At 43.8% G+C, this 16308-nt stretch overlaps 2 protein-coding genes across 4 annotated transcripts in view; both read right to left on the bottom strand.

Moving 5' to 3' along the window:
• AMFR (autocrine motility factor receptor) overlaps positions 1-7331 on the bottom strand; it is a 28522-nt gene extending 21191 nt beyond the window's left edge. The window contains exons 1-4 of one of the 3 annotated variants that reach the window (XR_011154574.1): positions 6943-7331; positions 5369-5461; positions 3368-3532; positions 1439-1591 (exon numbers count right to left, since the gene is read on the bottom strand). Coding sequence is in view for 2 of the 3 variants with exons in the window: in XM_069027301.1 (XP_068883402.1) it covers positions 1439-1591; positions 3368-3532; positions 5369-5461; positions 6943-7164 (633 nt within the window). In the remaining variant the exon portion in view is untranslated. The remainder of the gene's footprint in view (positions 1-1438; positions 1592-3367; positions 3533-5368; positions 5462-6942) is intronic. The other 2 variants (XM_069027301.1, XM_069027300.1) reach the window with 2 other exon arrangements.
• Positions 7332-8841: 1510 nt separating this feature from the next.
• Positions 8842-16198, bottom strand: NUDT21 (nudix hydrolase 21). The gene is made up of 7 exons (XM_069027302.1): positions 15966-16198; positions 13593-13793; positions 12345-12408; positions 11598-11687; positions 10866-10941; positions 10388-10502; positions 8842-9133 (listed from the first exon to the last, which is right to left on the bottom strand). The coding sequence occupies exons 1-7, from the start codon at positions 16079-16081 to the stop codon at positions 9112-9114; spliced, it is 684 nt and encodes a 227-aa protein (XP_068883403.1). The 5' UTR covers positions 16082-16198; the 3' UTR covers positions 8842-9111.
• Between the last annotated feature and the right edge of the window lie 110 nt (positions 16199-16308).

Genomic DNA, 16308 nt, shown 5'->3' with positions numbered 1-16308 from the left:
ACTCAAAGAGCTCTTTCGTTTACATAGAGCCAAGTAAATGTGGAATTTGTTGCCTTTGGATATTACAGAAGCTGACACACCAACAAGTTCAATGAATGATCAGACAACTTTCCATAGTACATCTGGGACTATCAAACCAAATGGGCTTGTGCAGCCCTCAGCTCAGGAATGTTCTCAAACACCAGTGGCTGCAAGCAAAGCTAGGAGATCCTTTCTTCGGCATTCCCCACAAAGTTCCTTGCTGCCCTGGAGCAGCACAGCAGGGGATCCATGGCTCGGCTGGAGACCCCATACTTACATTGACTGAGCACTCCTTTGTTAATCAGCACACAGAACAGCTCCCACCGAAATGAACAGCTGGGCCCCATCCTGCAACCCTAAACATTCACACACAGCACAGCGCTAAAGAGGCAACACAGGCACCACAACACTCCCTGATAAACCTACCCCGAGCTGGTGCAATGCTGATAATCCTTCTCCAAGCCAAGATAACAGACATGACACCAACGAGACCCCACTTTTTAGAGACACTGTTAAATCTTCCAATACCCTTCCACTGTTTAATTACAAATCTGGTCTTGCATATTCTCGTGTTCAGGGAAAAATAAAGCGATGTAATAAATAACTGACCTGTGGTGTGACAAGCATCATATTCTCCTACTATCAGTTGTTTTCCTTCCTGCTCCCTAACTCCAAGTATGAATTCAAGATAAGAGAAGAAAAATAAATTGTACATGTTACTTGTTATCTGAACTAAGGATGTGCTAACACAACATACTTGCAATTATACTGGATTCCTTTTGTTTGTTTAAGATTATCACTTCCTCAGGCAGAGTGAAACAACCCATCACAATATCAAAAACACACTGATGTTCACTCCACAAACATACTGATGTTTACCCCACAGTGCAAAGTGTTCAGGAGCACACAAAAATGCCTTGCTCATCTCAGCTGAGACAGAACTCGTTACACAAACATAAGCTAATCCCTTAAGTATGCCTTAAGGAAAGGATGTTAGTCTCACTCCTTTTGGAGAGAAATGAAATAGAAAATACAACCTCAGAGAAAGAGGCTGAAGTGCACATTATACTTTCATACACACTCTCTCCCTCTCTCAAGCGCTGTTTCACCAACCCTTCTTGCAATGCTCATGAAGCACAATCATTACTTTTTCATAAGCTGTCATTTGATTTCAGCATCATCTTACAGGTCTATCCTCTCATTCTCTTCTTCAGACCAAGATTTTTTTCAGGGAGTTAAAGGCTAAAGACAGAAAGCATGCCAATCTGGCAACTTCTGGAAAACAGGAGGATTTGTTTGTGTCTTCGAAGTTTCTTTCTTATGGGAATTAAAAGTAAATCCATTGTGTACCAGGACACCCCCAAGTAAGGGGTCAAAGGCAAAGCAGAAACCACAACACATATGAAGAAAGTCTCACCTCTGCTGCCATGAAAGCCAACGTGTGCATGCCATGGGTGTAGCCAACAACTCCACAGACAACTGCTAATCCACAGCAAGACAGGAGCATGGCTATGAGCAGGGCCAGCACTCTGATGTGGCTGCTCATGGGTGTGGTGGGAGAAAAGGAAAGCTGCAACACAAATACATAAATACATGACAGGTTTAAAGGATTACTTCATCCACCCTGCCTTCTATTGACACCTCACCAAACAGGACCTCATTCAGGAAAATCTTTTGCTTTCTAGCATAAAATCAATTTCACAATGCAATGTAGTAATAAATAAAGAAGAATAAAGCTAAACCCACACACCATCCCAAAGCCTCATTCGTATTACTGTCATTTACATTCACTTTTTAACAATCAGTTACAATTTTTTTATTTACAATTAATTATTTGAGCTAATGTTTAAATCACCTGTGCAAGAAAACCAGACACAGTAGTTTCCATATCAAACCCACAGCATCTGCTTAGGATGAATAGGGACTTTAGAAAGACACCTAACCTAACACGGAGTCTTCGAGCAATGTTTTGCCAATTTTTCACCTGATAGCTGATCTGAATTTCTCCAGCTTGGTCTTCCATCCCCTAGTTCTTCCATTGTCATTTTCTTCTGGAAGAAAGAGACTTCTACCCAAAAAAATATTTAAGCTGCAGCTAGAGACTGCTGGACAGACTCTACTGAAAACAGCTGTCTCATTCAATAGCATGCAAAGTGAGTTAAATCTCTAAACTACCTTAACAGAGGGTTACTACACCTAGTCTGTCTGAATCAAAGGCAATCCAAGGGGATGTTGGTCCATCCTCTTTTTTCCAGGGCTGGATGAGAAAGAACAGGACAAGGAAAGAAGGAGTTGCCCAAAGCTTCACTCTGGTTTGATTAACAAAGTCGATTCCCATTTTTTGTTTTCAAATGGGTTCTTTCTTATGTCTTTGTATCTGGTTCAGCTCCACATGCCCCTGTCTTTGCAAGGCAAATCACAAAACTATCATTTATCCAAGCAAAAACTGACTATGCATGCTTTGAATGTAAAAGGAATATAACAAGGATTTCTTCCCACATGACCTTTGTTCTTTCACAGCTTTCTGAACAACACTAAAAATACCAGATGACTGCCTTGTTTCAATGCTGTCTCAATTTTCCTAAGCCCAGCCAATAGAGTTTCAAATTTAAGTGCTCAGCTACCTGTGAACTAACAGGCCTTACTGGACATTATTAAAAAAAAACCTGCAAAGCCCAGATCTACCTAAAAGAAATTAATGGATTCAATTTAGGTCAAACTTCTATTCCAGGAGAGAGGAGCCTAGGAAAATGCAGGCCCATTATAGTTTAAAGGCCAAGATTTACTGTTTAAATTGCAGTTTCTTCTTCCTTGCCTAGCCTTCACTTTCTGCATCTCTACAGAATTTATTCCTGGTATTAACAGAAAGTGGAATGTAGCTTAGAGAGAAAATTGCACAGTATATTGTAAAGACACTGGCAGTCAAAATTCAGCATATCTAAGTGAGTGTGAAACCTGAGCACAGAAGCTGCAGAAACAGGCTCCATGGGCCAATCCTAAAGGGCATCAATCTAAGGAATGTTCTGTTGCTAAGATGTCTTTACTAAGGAGAGCTATGAAGCCATCTCATGCAGTTATGTAAAAGTAATTACAGGGCACATATAAGGAGCAATTTATTAAAGAAAATAAGTATCTTCAGCTCCATTTGTCTCTTGGGAAAACTGAAGGAGTAAGATTGACATTGTACTTTAAAGCAAGTATTTGAAGCTACTGGGAAGTGCACATGTTCAGTACCGCAGAGTGGGGAAACGGTTTAAATGATCTGTTTGTACCTTATCACAAGCCAGTGCTTGAACCAGAAACAGAATTTGTGTGTCCCAAAAGACAGCCCTTAATCAAAACTTACATATTCAAAGCGATCCTTGCAGAGCTGAACCATCAGATGGAGAAACACAAGTCCAGAGAACCAGAGGCACCACATCACTACTTCTTCCACTGTCTGAACATTCAGCACACCAAAAATGAAGATGAACTTGTAGAAAATGAAATTCCAGAATTTATCCTTAAGGTGCTGTAATGAAGGACAATTGGTTACTGTAGTGAAAGCACTGAACAATCCACACACAGGGAAGAGAAGGAGGGGAAAAGAGAAGAAGAAAAAGGGAAATTTAAGAAAAAATGGAAGTAGAAATGCAACAATACAGTAGCTAAAGTCTGCTGCATACACATCTTCAATAGTATTTGTTATTACCCTTACTGAATTAAGTAATGTATTAAAAATATTAGTAGATCTTAGTATCTATCTAGTCTTTTATACCATAGCACCGTAACTGTGCTACACAGCACACGATGCAGTTTCCTGCTATACTCCTAAAACAGTGCTCAGCACAAAGCAAGTCTGATCTCACTTTGATTCTTCATGCTCACACAACTCAGCTACCAGGCTGCAAACACACAGTCCTCTCTGAAGGTAGAGCTGCCACAGTTAGTTATTCAAGATGCCCAAATTGCCTAGCACCTTGGTTACAAAAACCTGCCAAAAAATACGGATGATTAAGAAAAGATGACAAAGTCTGTTCTTAAGAATCACAGTGCCTACAGTGGAGAATGAGATGGATGAGCAATGAAAATAAAATGATTCCCACACACACGCAGTATGAAAGAAACAATATGATGTTCTCAAGCAGCAGACAGCAAGCCAGCTTGGAGGGGATAAAAAAAAATTTATGAAACAAAATGTTTTGTTAAAGTACATGATGAAGTCACCAGGAGTTTAGTTAAGACAGGCCCTGAATTCCTTAATGATGCTGCCATTTTGGGCTTGCCAGTATTAATAAGCAGCTTTCCTTTACATGACAACTGAGGCAAACTCCCACTGTCCAAACACAAATGGATCCATCCCGCTACTGCTTTTCACTTCAGTTTTTAAGAGGGTAGAGAACATCCTGGAAACTATCACCAGTTAGAATTCTACATCCTTATAGTCAACATGGACTGGGTAGAAAATCTGGCCCACTGCAGTTTGATAGTGCCTTGGTTTTAACAAACCACTCAGAGACACTATAGGGGATGAATTACAAATACAATAGGCTTTGAGAGATCCACAGTTATTAATGAGGCTTTGTGTACGTTAGTTCTGCATGTCAAAAATCATCACGACCTGATTCCTAAAGAACTGCATTTAAAGACTTTTTTTTAATATGTGAACACACTCCAAACCAGTGCTACTGCATTTACACAAGCAACTTATGCATTTGCCTTACCGGTTTTTAAAAAAATACTATTAAAAAGATACTATTCAAGGTCCTGCTGCTGCTTTCATCTTCTGCAGGATCCTGTTTTTAAAAACCCTGGGCTTTCATAGTTCCCTTGCTGAATTTTTACATTCTCACACAGCCCAGAGCCAGACTAAACAGCCTCAGTTTTCAGTCCTGCTCACCTCCTTTCTCTGGGGATTTTCTCGCCTACTCCCTCTTAAACCTGCAGGCTGGCAAACCGTCCACTCAGTGAATGAGGATGGAAAGCACTTCTCCAGCAGTCAAGGTACAAAAGAAGAGGGAACTCAAGACTGCCAGTGCTGACAACTACAAAACGCCATGGAGAAACACTGCCAGGTGCAGACAGGATAGAGAAGAACATGCTACAAGTATTTTGAAGTGAGGTGCACTTGTAAAAAATCTGACAGAGTTCATTAAGAAACAGGATTTTCAAGTTGACTGTGGGCTTATGAAATACAACAGGAAAAATTCCCTTAAATAAACCGGAAGCTTGTGGCTGTGGATATAGTAGCTAACCAAATGGTAAGACCTATATTGTAAAATTTACTTTCCTTGTGCAGTTTCAGCAGTTCTATATAGAAAATCACAACATTTGCCATGTTTCACGGTTTCCTTGTTTGCTGTCTCACCTGCCTCTCGCTGACACGAAGAGGACCAAACACCATACACTGGATTAGCTTAGCAACCAGCATCAGAAAACAGCAAGCAGTGTTCACTAGCACCTGGAAAGAAAGACAGCAGTCAGCAACAAATACTTTTGCTCTATTTAGAAAGAGGGAGAGAAGGGGAATGAACGAGTCTAACAAAACCTGCTGTTGTTCACAGAACAGTATTAGTTCCTCTTTTTTTTGTGAAATTTAAGCCTGGCCTCTTCCAAGATACATTAAGTAGCTGATAAGTCACTTAGCTTTTTTTTTTCTTATAAATACTAACACAGTTAGTTTGATACAGCAGTACAGCCAACAAACTGATCTACCTCTTCACAATACAGATTAGCAAATTTCAAGAAGGAACACCGGGACAAAACTTCGAGATCACCAAGATGCTAATTTAGTTTAACACATGGCAGATAAGAAAACTCCAGTTTGAATCTTTGTTACAGTAAGAGGATTCAGAGGTTGCCTCAAAACATGCTGAATAGTACACACCTTCAGTAACAACACTGCTTGAGGCTTTCTTGGGAAACTGCTTTACAGCAAAGGAGAAAGAAGCACAACGCATGGGCCTGGGAAAACTGCTATCTCACATTTGGCAAAGGCACTTGTAATTAACTTTTGACCTAGGCAGGACTTTAAAAAGGCGAGAAGGTGGATGATGAAGAAGCCTCGCCCTGCCATTTCCAAAGGACATAGAAAAAACTTTTCCAGGACCCTTAACTTAAGGTCCAGAGACCACGTTTCAACAGAATGAATGTGTTTGGTATATTAAAAAATCAGCATCTCAGTCAAGCAAGCATGTTGTGAAGCAGATGTCCAACTACTGCCACCTTTGAGTGACAGACAGATGAAAAGTTTAACAGCAACAACTCAGCAAGGTTTCGATATCCCCTTGTTGAGCCTTTATTTCAACTACAAATCAGTGAGCCAAAATTCATAAACCATTATGAGGTTTGGGTTTTAAAAGATACAGACAATTATTTTCTTTTTTCCTTATATGGTGAGAATGTTTCCTCTTACCTACAAGACTTTAAGTCCTATATTTAAAAAAAAAAAAAAAAAAAAAAACCACGAAAAAAAACAAAGACGTGTAAAGCTTGGGCTCGAATGCCTGACAGTCCCTTACTCAGATTTCTGGGAGAGCAGGTCGGGCAGTGCTTGGCGAAGCTTAAGCCCAGCACCCGCCTGGGACAGCGGCAAACGTTCCCAACAGCTTCTCCCAAACGCCCCGGCCAGGACGAGCGAGAGGCGCTCGGGGAGAGAAGCACAAGCCGCGGGCTGAACTCTCGGGGCGCTCGGCTCTAACACTGCCCCACTGCCCCGGCCAGGCAGGAAGGGAAGTGACTGCGGAGGCGGCCCGGGGCGGGCAGGGGGAAGCCAGCCGAGCCCCGTCTTTATTCCGCGAGCAGTTTCCAAACAACAATAACGAAACACCCCCCGGACCCGCCCGCCTCCCCCCGGCCGCAGGGAGGTGCTGGCAGAGGCCGATCCCGATCCCAGCCCCGCAGGCCGCGGGCCCGCAGGCCCCGCCGCCGCCCCGGGCTCACCCAGACGCAGAGGCTATCGGAGAGCAGGTAGTAGGCGACGTCCAGGGCCCGGGGGCCGGCGCAGCGCTGGGGCTCGGCCGGCTCGGTGTCCGCCGCCCCGCCGGGCGCCTGGCTGAGGGCGCGGTAGGCGCTGAGGCCGGCGCCCAGCAGCGCCAGGGCGCTGAGTGCCGTGTAGGTGCGGAGGCTGGGCCAGGGGAAGCGCTCCAGGAACAGCAGCGGCATCGCGGAGCCCTCACCGCCGCCCGGCCCCGGCCCCGGCCCGCCGCGCTCCCCCGGCTCAACGCCCGCCCCGCCGCCCCTCCCCGGGGCCGGGCGAGCCGCCCCCGCTGGAGAAAGGAAAGAAACCGGGCCCGAACCGCCCGCCCCAGCTCCGGGCGCCGCGTCCGCCCGTCACCCCGCGCGCTGAGTCACGGCCGGGGCGGCGCTTCCACCGGCCCGGCCCTGCCCCGCACCCCCCCGCGCCCGGGACAGCGGCCGCACCGCCGGAGCCGCGCGTGGGGGAATTAGAGGGGCCTTCGGGAGGCCCCAAACCCACAGGCAGGGTGGCAGAGGAGAGCGCGTAGAGACTGCAGGAGCAGCGCCCTTCCACAGGCAGCCTGGAAGAATTAGTCTCCCTAACTACCGTGTGGTAAGTAAGGTGAGATGTGCTCTTAAGTGCCAGGGCTCAAAAGCTGCACTCTGCTCCTTGTTCTTGCAGCACCTGACTTCCAAACTTCCACCTGCCCTTCCTTACTTCCACGGGCAAAAAGGGTTCTCTTTTCCACTCCCCTGCTAGCTTTATTTCCCCCAGGTGGCAGCTAAGAAACCATACATTCTACTCACCATCTGTCTGGGCCTTCCATCCATAGGACCGAAGAGAACAGCCCTTCCACTACCTTTGATGCATTTGTCAGTACATTTCCCATACTGCACAGCTTCAATTTGACCAAAGCACCAAGCTGTCAGGATTGTTCTGTACATTGCTTACCAGTGCAGATGGCAGCAGAGCCAAGCACTTTGGCAAGATTCAGTTCTCTTGGCAGCAGGCATTCTCCAACCCTGCCTTCATATGAGAGGACAGTGCACAAGCAACAATGCATCTTCTGATCAGAGGCAGAACTTGGAAACAAATCTTTTAAAGGCTCATTAAGCAAAATAAAGGCATTGGGAAGTGTCACATCCAACTGGACTTTACTTTTTGCCAAGCATGTAAAAACCCCAGAATTAGGAAGATTGGTATTTGCCACCTACAAGAGACTGAAATGTTGAGGAGAAAAAGCAGAAGCGTGGGTATCCCTTGCAGGACAAGACAGCACAGGTCAGCACAACATGGAACCACTTGCATGGGGCACTGGCAAAGCATTTCAGCATGACCCTGATTCTGTCCCATAGCTGAGGAAAAATATACAAAATTAACTTCACTTTCCCTATTTTAACTGTATCTCAGACCAGTCCAACAGAATTTTTTGGGTTGTTACTGTCTTAAGACAGGGCACTGAAGGAACAGATGCATGTTGCATCTCCTCCAAGCCCTGTACAAACAGATCAGTTCTGGTAAAAAAAGGTAAAGGCTACACTTGCCATTAAGTACTCATGCTCCCTCAAAACAGCAGTTCCGGTCTCCTAGTTAATTAAGTCTCAAAACAATATTGCACCCACTTATACTGTTTCATTTCTCCCGGATCCTAGGGAAATTCCCTGCTCAGGGATAGAGATTGCAGCATCTGAATGGGCTCTGAATGGCTTAGCTCCTCCTCATTTCCAAGGTCATCTGTATTCCTGAAGAAAAGTAATAATGTTTAAAATATGGACCTAAAAGAGACAATTAAAGAAAAATAAAACAACTAAAAACAGAAGGAAAAAAAAACACTAAAAAAAAACCTCCCAACAACAAAAACCAAACCAAACCCAACACAAACAGAATCTTAACCATATTGTTTAATGTTGTACAAAACAATAAACTGGTGAGTATTACAGTGAAAAGGGATTGAAACACTGGTAGCCCATTGCCATCTCTCTAGCTAAACAGTTGAGATTCACTTCTCTGTTCATACCATAGAATGTTTAGTGGCCTTCAGGAACAGAATGACTTAAAAAAATTCTTGTGTCACACATATTCATTTCTCTACAGTTTAAAGCTGTGCTCACAGAGACGGCTTCTTCTACTGGAGTCTTCAGGTATATAGGAATTCAGTTGTAAATAAAGTTGAACCTAAAATTAAGAGCATTATACCAAGTGAGGAATTTTCATTCTTTTTTTAAGGGCATTTTTGAATGAATAAGCAAATGTTTTGTTTCTGTTCTGAACAGAACTCTTCCACCTGACAGGGCAAAAGTGCATTTTTTAATAAGACAGCTTTACAGTGTAGCAGGAAGCATCATTTTTAACAGCCAATCCTACACCAGCATTGCACAACTGTCTCTTAAGGTTGCAGAAGAACTAATTATTAACATTTCATCTCCTAGAACAGGTTCATAGATACAAAAATCACAGTGAGAGTTATATTCCTCCATCAGCTACTCTTTTGCAGCATTTCTGCTGCCAGGCCAACCTTACATATTCCGAGGGGAACATACAGACATACTCAAAAGAGAATTTTTCCCAACTAAGTTTCATAAATAACAGTAGAAGCAAGCATCCATCTCAGCTTCCAGATGCCCAGCCTTTGGGTGTGTCTGTTGCATCACCACCCAACCTGCATAACAGATAGTGTTTTGCTGGTACCCAAGAGCAAGTACCTGCTGTCTTTAGAGGAGGAGAAGCCAAAACTGGGGCTAGAGAGAAAAAAACTCAGCAGGAAACAAGAATATTATGGGCAATACCAGTGCTAACATTCTGCTAACATACTTTTTTCATCATAGTAGGTGGGTGACAGAACTACTTCCCTGAGGAAGAGCTGGCAGGCTGTGGGACACCTGGGATGTCTGAACATTCTCTAAAGTAAGAGACCAGTGAAACTAGTGAGCTCTGGAGGGACGAGTCACAAGCCATTTCCAGGTAAGAAAGTCAAAGCATGTACACATTGGAAGAGGAAGGAAAAAATATAGCTACAGATATTTGTGTCATAAAGATGCTACACTTCATTAACTCTACTACAGAGTGTAAAAAACCCACCACATTTAACCAGCACAAAGCTGTATTCGTCCACACCTAACTCAGTGCTTCAAGCTCACATCCTGGCTTCAACTCTCTAGTGGTCCACAGTAGCTACAAGAAGCTGTTCCTCAGCCTCTGCACAGCCTCATCCTCACTATCTTCCACATCTTCCTTAGCTACAACTGCCAGGCAGGACTTTGGTGCTAGCTAGTTGTGATCAGTGCCTCGAAAGTGTCCATCACACTGCATCTGAGGCAGAATCTTTGGGATAGATGCAACCTTTTCAAGTTGGTTTCTGTAGCGCATTGCCTTGCTCTGGAGTCCCACAGCAAACGTATTCCCAAGAACCACTATACAAATACAACATACCTGCTCAAAAGTTGAGGAAGGCTGGAAATAATGGGTCCATATCCTGGCGCATTGTCATAGAGCTCAAACAATGGTGCTGCAACCAGCTTGTAATTTTTGGGGACTGCAAACAAAGCTAAAAACAAATACAAGCTGACGAATCAGAAAAACCAGCACACATTCAGCCAAGGTATCATCGCTCCATGTAGACCTCAAAACAAGTTTACTACATGGAGCACTCAAGCAGGTTTTTTTCCTTCTCTAGTTAAATGTGGGATTCACATGGTGTACACAGACCGATGCAGGAGCACGAATGAAAATTTACTAGGAACTCGTGTTCAAAGGATCTACCTTCAAAACAAATACCAACATTTAACTTTATTAGTGATCAACTACAAACAACTGCAAGCATACAATCACAATGCTACTACATTCCCTTGTGTGAAATACAAGCATTTAAACGCTGTAACAAATACAGCACTTTGATGTAAACACTTACCCTTTTCTTGAAGCTGGACCAAAAAAAGCTTTTTGTGTTCTTTAGGCTTTGTAATATGAGCTGGGATATAGGGATACTAGAAGAAAAATGGTAAAAAACAGTTGTACAGAGCTTTGAAAACTGTGCAGTCTTAAGTGCTACTTTATAAATTATCAACCCCTGTACAGGCTTTCAATGTGTCATATATTGTTCTTTTGTGGCATAAAATAAACCATTTTCCTAAGAAAGTACTCGAGAAAGGAATGCTCTTGCTGTCACAACTATTGACAGAATCTAAAGCGGCACCAATACTCACAAGCCGTTAAAACAACCCAATTAAACAGAAATGCATAGAAGCAAACTGAGCAAGGATTTTCATTAAAGCTCTAAGAAATAGGGTAGTGAGGCTAATTTATTCACAGGGTATCTGTTCCATAAGCAGCAGTGCAAGAGTTTCCATTGTGGCTACAAAAGGAATTTAAATGGTGCATCTATCTCAGCATAGAACTGGAAGCTATTACATCCAGTGCTTTCTCGTCCATCACATGGGTGTGAGGAGGGAGACAGCAGTGTCCATTTCAAAAAGGGCTGTGGTTTCTCTTCAGTCATAGAAACGAGATGAAATAGATAAAACCCAGAAAAACTAATTGCTCATGCAGCAGGTACTGAAGAAGCCCATCTGGCAGGTTGAAGGCTTTTAGAAGTACAAACAGAACTTGACCAAAGAAGATGGAAGCCCACAGAAGTACTCACCTGTGGAGGTTCGAAGTTTGGTCTCCACCAGTTGCCAATGCAGTCATCAATCACCCAGTCTTGCTGAACACCATCCTGACGACCCAGTATCTATCAAAAATCCAGTAATAGTCAGACCTTGAACTACCTCAAGGAAATTTTTTTAGTAAACACATATTGGAAGCACAAAGACTTGCTGTAATATATGTCTGATGTAGTTCATAACTGCTCTGAGACAGCTTTCAATAGAATTGTAGAGTATTTTTGTATAAAGTGAGATTTTTTACTAAAAGCCTCCGCACGTGGTAGGACAAGGGCGCTCTAGAAAGCATTTCAAAATCTATGCTGTACTCAGTTGGACTGAGTCCTATCAGACCAATGGGAAGAATGAAATACACTGTCACACTATCTGGCAGAATTAGTTACTTGGAGAAAATGGTGCATTGGGAGGACTATCTCAAAGGCAAGTCCCCATCAGTTGTCCTCCACAACATATTTTATTGCTCATCTCTACACACACTTGCCTGAAGCCAGTCAGAAAGCAAAGCTGCAAATGAACACAGGACTTGAACAGCAGGTAGGAGTCAGCCACACTCATGATGCAGATAAATGAAAACTTGACTGCTTTATTTGTTAACTACCTGAGAACATCACAAAAGCAACAAAATAACAACAGTGGTAAGAAGACTACTCTAATGCTTTAGCTTATTCTGGCAATTCTAAAATAATGCAACATTCTGCTAAAGAACATAATGAAAGAAAACAGACCTCTGTCATTAAGCGTTTGAGCCCTTCTACCTCATCTTCTCCTGGATTGAGTTCACCACCAGGTCTGTTAAAATAATCAATGATGAAAGCTAAAGTTATTTTATTGCATTTACCAATCTTCACAGGCAAGTTCCAGTGTGCTTCCAGGCAGGGAGTTACAAATTCACTTATGGCTCTTAAGTCAGAAGTTCCAAATCTAGCTTTGCTGAATTTGAAGACAGCAGGACAGCTTTCACCAAAACTGAAACTAGTACGTTTATGTCTCTTATAAAAATAACCATTGCATAAAATACTTCCAGTTTAGCAGGACAAAGCATAACAATACACACAATGATAATTGGGACACTCAAAGGGTAAAGTTTTAACAATAATAACCAGAAGCTGAAGGGCTGTAAATACTGCCTGTATTTGTTCTTATCACAAAAACAGCATTCACTGAAGCATACAGAAAGCAGAAAATAAAACTCGTGGGAAAATGATGCAGGATTACTCATTTTCATCATTACAGCATTTTGCAAATCATTTACAGTCTTGCCTGGTTTGTCCACAAAAACCCTTCAAATCAAGATGTCAAAAACGAATCTAGACGTAAAATTAGACTTAACACATACAAAATTGAGAACAATATAAAATGTTAAAACAGAATAATAAGAAGACAAACACGGTAACATAAGACAAGCCAAGGCTATCTAGTTTGAAAAATAATATCACCACCATCACTACAAACATCATCAAACACTAAAATTTCACTCTGGCTGTGATAACTATGAGATGAACTGGAGCAATTTTCTCAAATTTAGATGCCTACCCTTCTTGCTATCCCAGCTCAACCATTAGTTTGTAAACAGGTATCATTCTGCATTTACAGGGGGTTAGTCCTTGACCTCCACTTGCTCATTTTTGTGGGCATAGCATAAGCTACTGAAGCCTAACTGCTTTCACAATGCAAGTACAACACACCACCAACTGCTGCTAATGAGTTTTAAACAAGATTTTACTGTAGTGATGCACTGTAACTAAGATTCCCAGTCAGTTCCAAACTCAATCACCCCCCTCACAAGCAGAGTCAAACAAATGCACTTTAGATGAAAACCCCACCATTCAAAAAATACTTTTGAGACTTAAGTCTTTACAAGCAATGAATCCCATTCAAAACATTGAGCAGTTGGACACAGTTTAACCCCGAGCCTGCATGTTTAGTGGTCTGTGACAAAAAACTGAAGTTACACTTAAGAAACAGACACTTACAGCTTGAAAAAAGTTGTACCCAGCTGCAGTAACAGCACGTGGGGCAGCCTGTGCTCATGCACAATCAGAACCCCTTCCACTGTCCGCCTCATGCCAATCTTGTCAAACTCTTCTCTCATGCGCTGAAACCGAGCTGCCACAGAACTGTCCTTCTCATACAGAGGCTCCTTTGTGCCAAACGTGTAGTTGGTCAGAGGATACCTATAAGGAGGAGAAAATATGTTGCTGCATAACAAGAAATCTAACTTTAAATCACCATGACACAGCACATAGCCTGAGGCAGACCCTTCACTGCTTGACGGGTAAGTCATAGTGCAGGGCTAAAATCATTGTTGGTGGCTTATGAGTCCCCTGTCCCAGGGAGATTGGCACTATGGAACACACAAGCACAGACAGTCCTGTTGAGCTACACTCCAGCCTGGTGCTAGCTCAAAAGAAGGAAAAGAAGCACAGAACCAACTGTCATTCAACAGACACCCTCTGTGATCTCCACACTGCAGGGAAAAGGCAGCTGAAGCTCTGAAAGGAGCTGGAAAAGAGACTGGAGATAAAGCTCTGCTGGGAAGGAAGGAAGGAAGCTGCACAGGACTGCAATTTTTTTCTCCAGATGTAATGAGAGCCTGAGAACTAAACTGTTAGAAGTGTTTTGTTTTGAAGTGGGAAATCAGACATGTGGATCACAGAAGAGGAGAAATATTGAGTTTCTGAGTGTAGGGTTGGGAGCCTGGGATAAGATCAAGAGGGTGAGCAGATCCCTCTGTTGGGCTGATGCTGGACCCCTGCACTCTTGTCACAGTGTAGCAGAAACTCAGCGATTTCTCCAGGCAAGAGGGAATGAACACAGAAAAGAAAAGAAAAGTTAGTCAAGAAACTGGTCAGTGCAACACAGCACAGAGGGCAACAGGGGAGTATTATTATGCAATTAAATCCATGTAACATAGAGGTCTGATGGCAGGAGACCTGGAGGAAAGACAGAATCACCCAGCTAAGTCAAAAGGGAGAAGAAAATGGTTCTGGACAGAGCAGTGATGAGTTATCACCATGGTTTTACTGAGTTGTGGCACACAGCAACTGAATTAACAGAGTGAACGACTGATCTTATATTTTCCTTGAAATGCATCTTGTCATGGATTCTTTCCGCAAATATGTCAAACTTCTGTAGCATACACTCTTCCCCCCTCCAATTCCAGCACCCCTCCTCCTCCAATTTTCCTCATGTTTTACAGTGGTGAAATCACATGCCAGTTGCCATTGTTAGAGTTTTTTCTCATGTAGACAAGTGAGCCAAAACAGTTTCCAAACCACAGATTCATTTACTAACAAGCTTCTCCACTTTCACTTATAGTTTAAAACCATCTATGTTTCTTTTTCCTTTTCCATTTTTAGATACACAAATGGCTTATTAATAACCTACTATGCTAACCCATACTATACTAAAGTGAGTGCATTAGTCTGTACATCAAAATCCTTAGCTTCGACTTAATAAAAATACTGCTGGTAACACAGCTTCCTGATAAATCTTTGCTTCAGAAACCCAGTAGAAATATTCTAATTTCTGAAGTTGGTATTTGAACTTTCACAAGACTCTGAATAAACTCAGCTACACTAAAAAAAACACAAAAGTGTCAGTGATTAATAGCTAAAATTGAATATCCACTGTTGCAGTTAACATTTGCTGGTTTTTGCAACTTGACAGATGCACTTAGCAAAGAACACATCCCACATCCACCAGAGTCTACTGGAAGAAAGAAAAAAATATATTATTTCCTCATTAAAAAATACATAAATACTTATTAGTAACACAGTGACATTAGTAACATTAGTGACAATTTTCTCTGGTAGCAAACGCTCTGATTTTAACTCCAACATCTGCACCAGACAAACCACAAACACCAGGCACATCTAGCCACATCTTACTGACTGCCCAGGGTCAGCCCAAATCCCAGCGCGGCCAAGAAAAAGCCCTTCTCTTTCTGCCGCTTTTCTGGATGCCTGTGAGAGTGCGAAAACCACTGTGATGCTCAACACACCTAAACCCTCCCTGTGTTACTTAGGGTTCGCACCTCCCGAGCCAGACACTGTTTCTAAGCACTACAGCGTTGACACCAAATACTCCACACTCCCCCGGAGGCTAGCAAGCCCTCGGTACCCACAGCGCGGCTCAGCAGCCCCTGTGAGGCGGGCGGGTCCCCACCGGCACCCGGGCTCTGCCACCGCTGAGCCCTCAGCCCCCCGAAGGGCCGAGACCCTCGGGACCTCGCACGGCGGGCACTGAGGGAAAACCCGCCGAGCCTGCTGACAGAGCGGGGACGAGCTCGCCAGCGGGGCGGGACGGGAGGGGGCAGAGCCAGGCAGGCCCGAGGCGGCGCTCACAGGTTGATGGTCCTTTCGAGCGTGAGCGGCTTCGTCTGCTGGATGTATTTGTTCCCAAACTGGTTCACCCCGCGGGGCCAGCCGGTCTGCGAGCGGTTAGGCGGCACCACGGACATGGCGAGAAGCGGCGGGAAGAGGCGGCGGGAGCGGTAGGTCAGTGCTGGGCGGCAGGAGCGGCGTCCGCCATTAACACCCGCCAAGCCCTCGGCGCCGCGCGCCGCCTGCCGGGACCCGCTGCGCTCCGCCCCCGCCTCTCACCCATTGGCCAACGGCATTCCGCCCCGCCCCCGTGCGATCCGATTGGCCACCGCGGGCGGAGCGCGGGGACCGCAGGGAGTTGTAG

This window comes from Aphelocoma coerulescens, chromosome 11 (assembly GCF_041296385.1).
Source record: "Aphelocoma coerulescens isolate FSJ_1873_10779 chromosome 11, UR_Acoe_1.0, whole genome shotgun sequence".
Classification (NCBI taxonomy): Eukaryota; Metazoa; Chordata; class Aves; order Passeriformes; family Corvidae; genus Aphelocoma; species Aphelocoma coerulescens.
The sequence above is the reverse complement of the archived record's forward strand: the minus strand, read 5'-3'. Positions and strand labels throughout refer to the sequence as shown.

What these genes read in the sequence shown, in the direction of transcription:
- NUDT21 (XM_069027302.1), bottom strand. Translation starts at nt 16,081, where the DNA reads ATGTCCGTGGTGCCGCCTAACCGCTCGCAGACCGGCTGGCCCCGCGGG. An exon ending in CTCGAAAGGACCATCAACCT is followed by an intron (nt 13,794 to 15,965) that starts GTGAGCGCCGCC and finishes TCCTCCTTATAG; the next exon opens with GTATCCTCTGACCAACTACA. An exon ending in CTTCCTCAACTTTTGAGCAG is followed by an intron (nt 9,134 to 10,387) that starts GTATGTTGTATT and finishes TCTTAATTTTAG; the next exon opens with GTTCAACTTTATTTACAACT.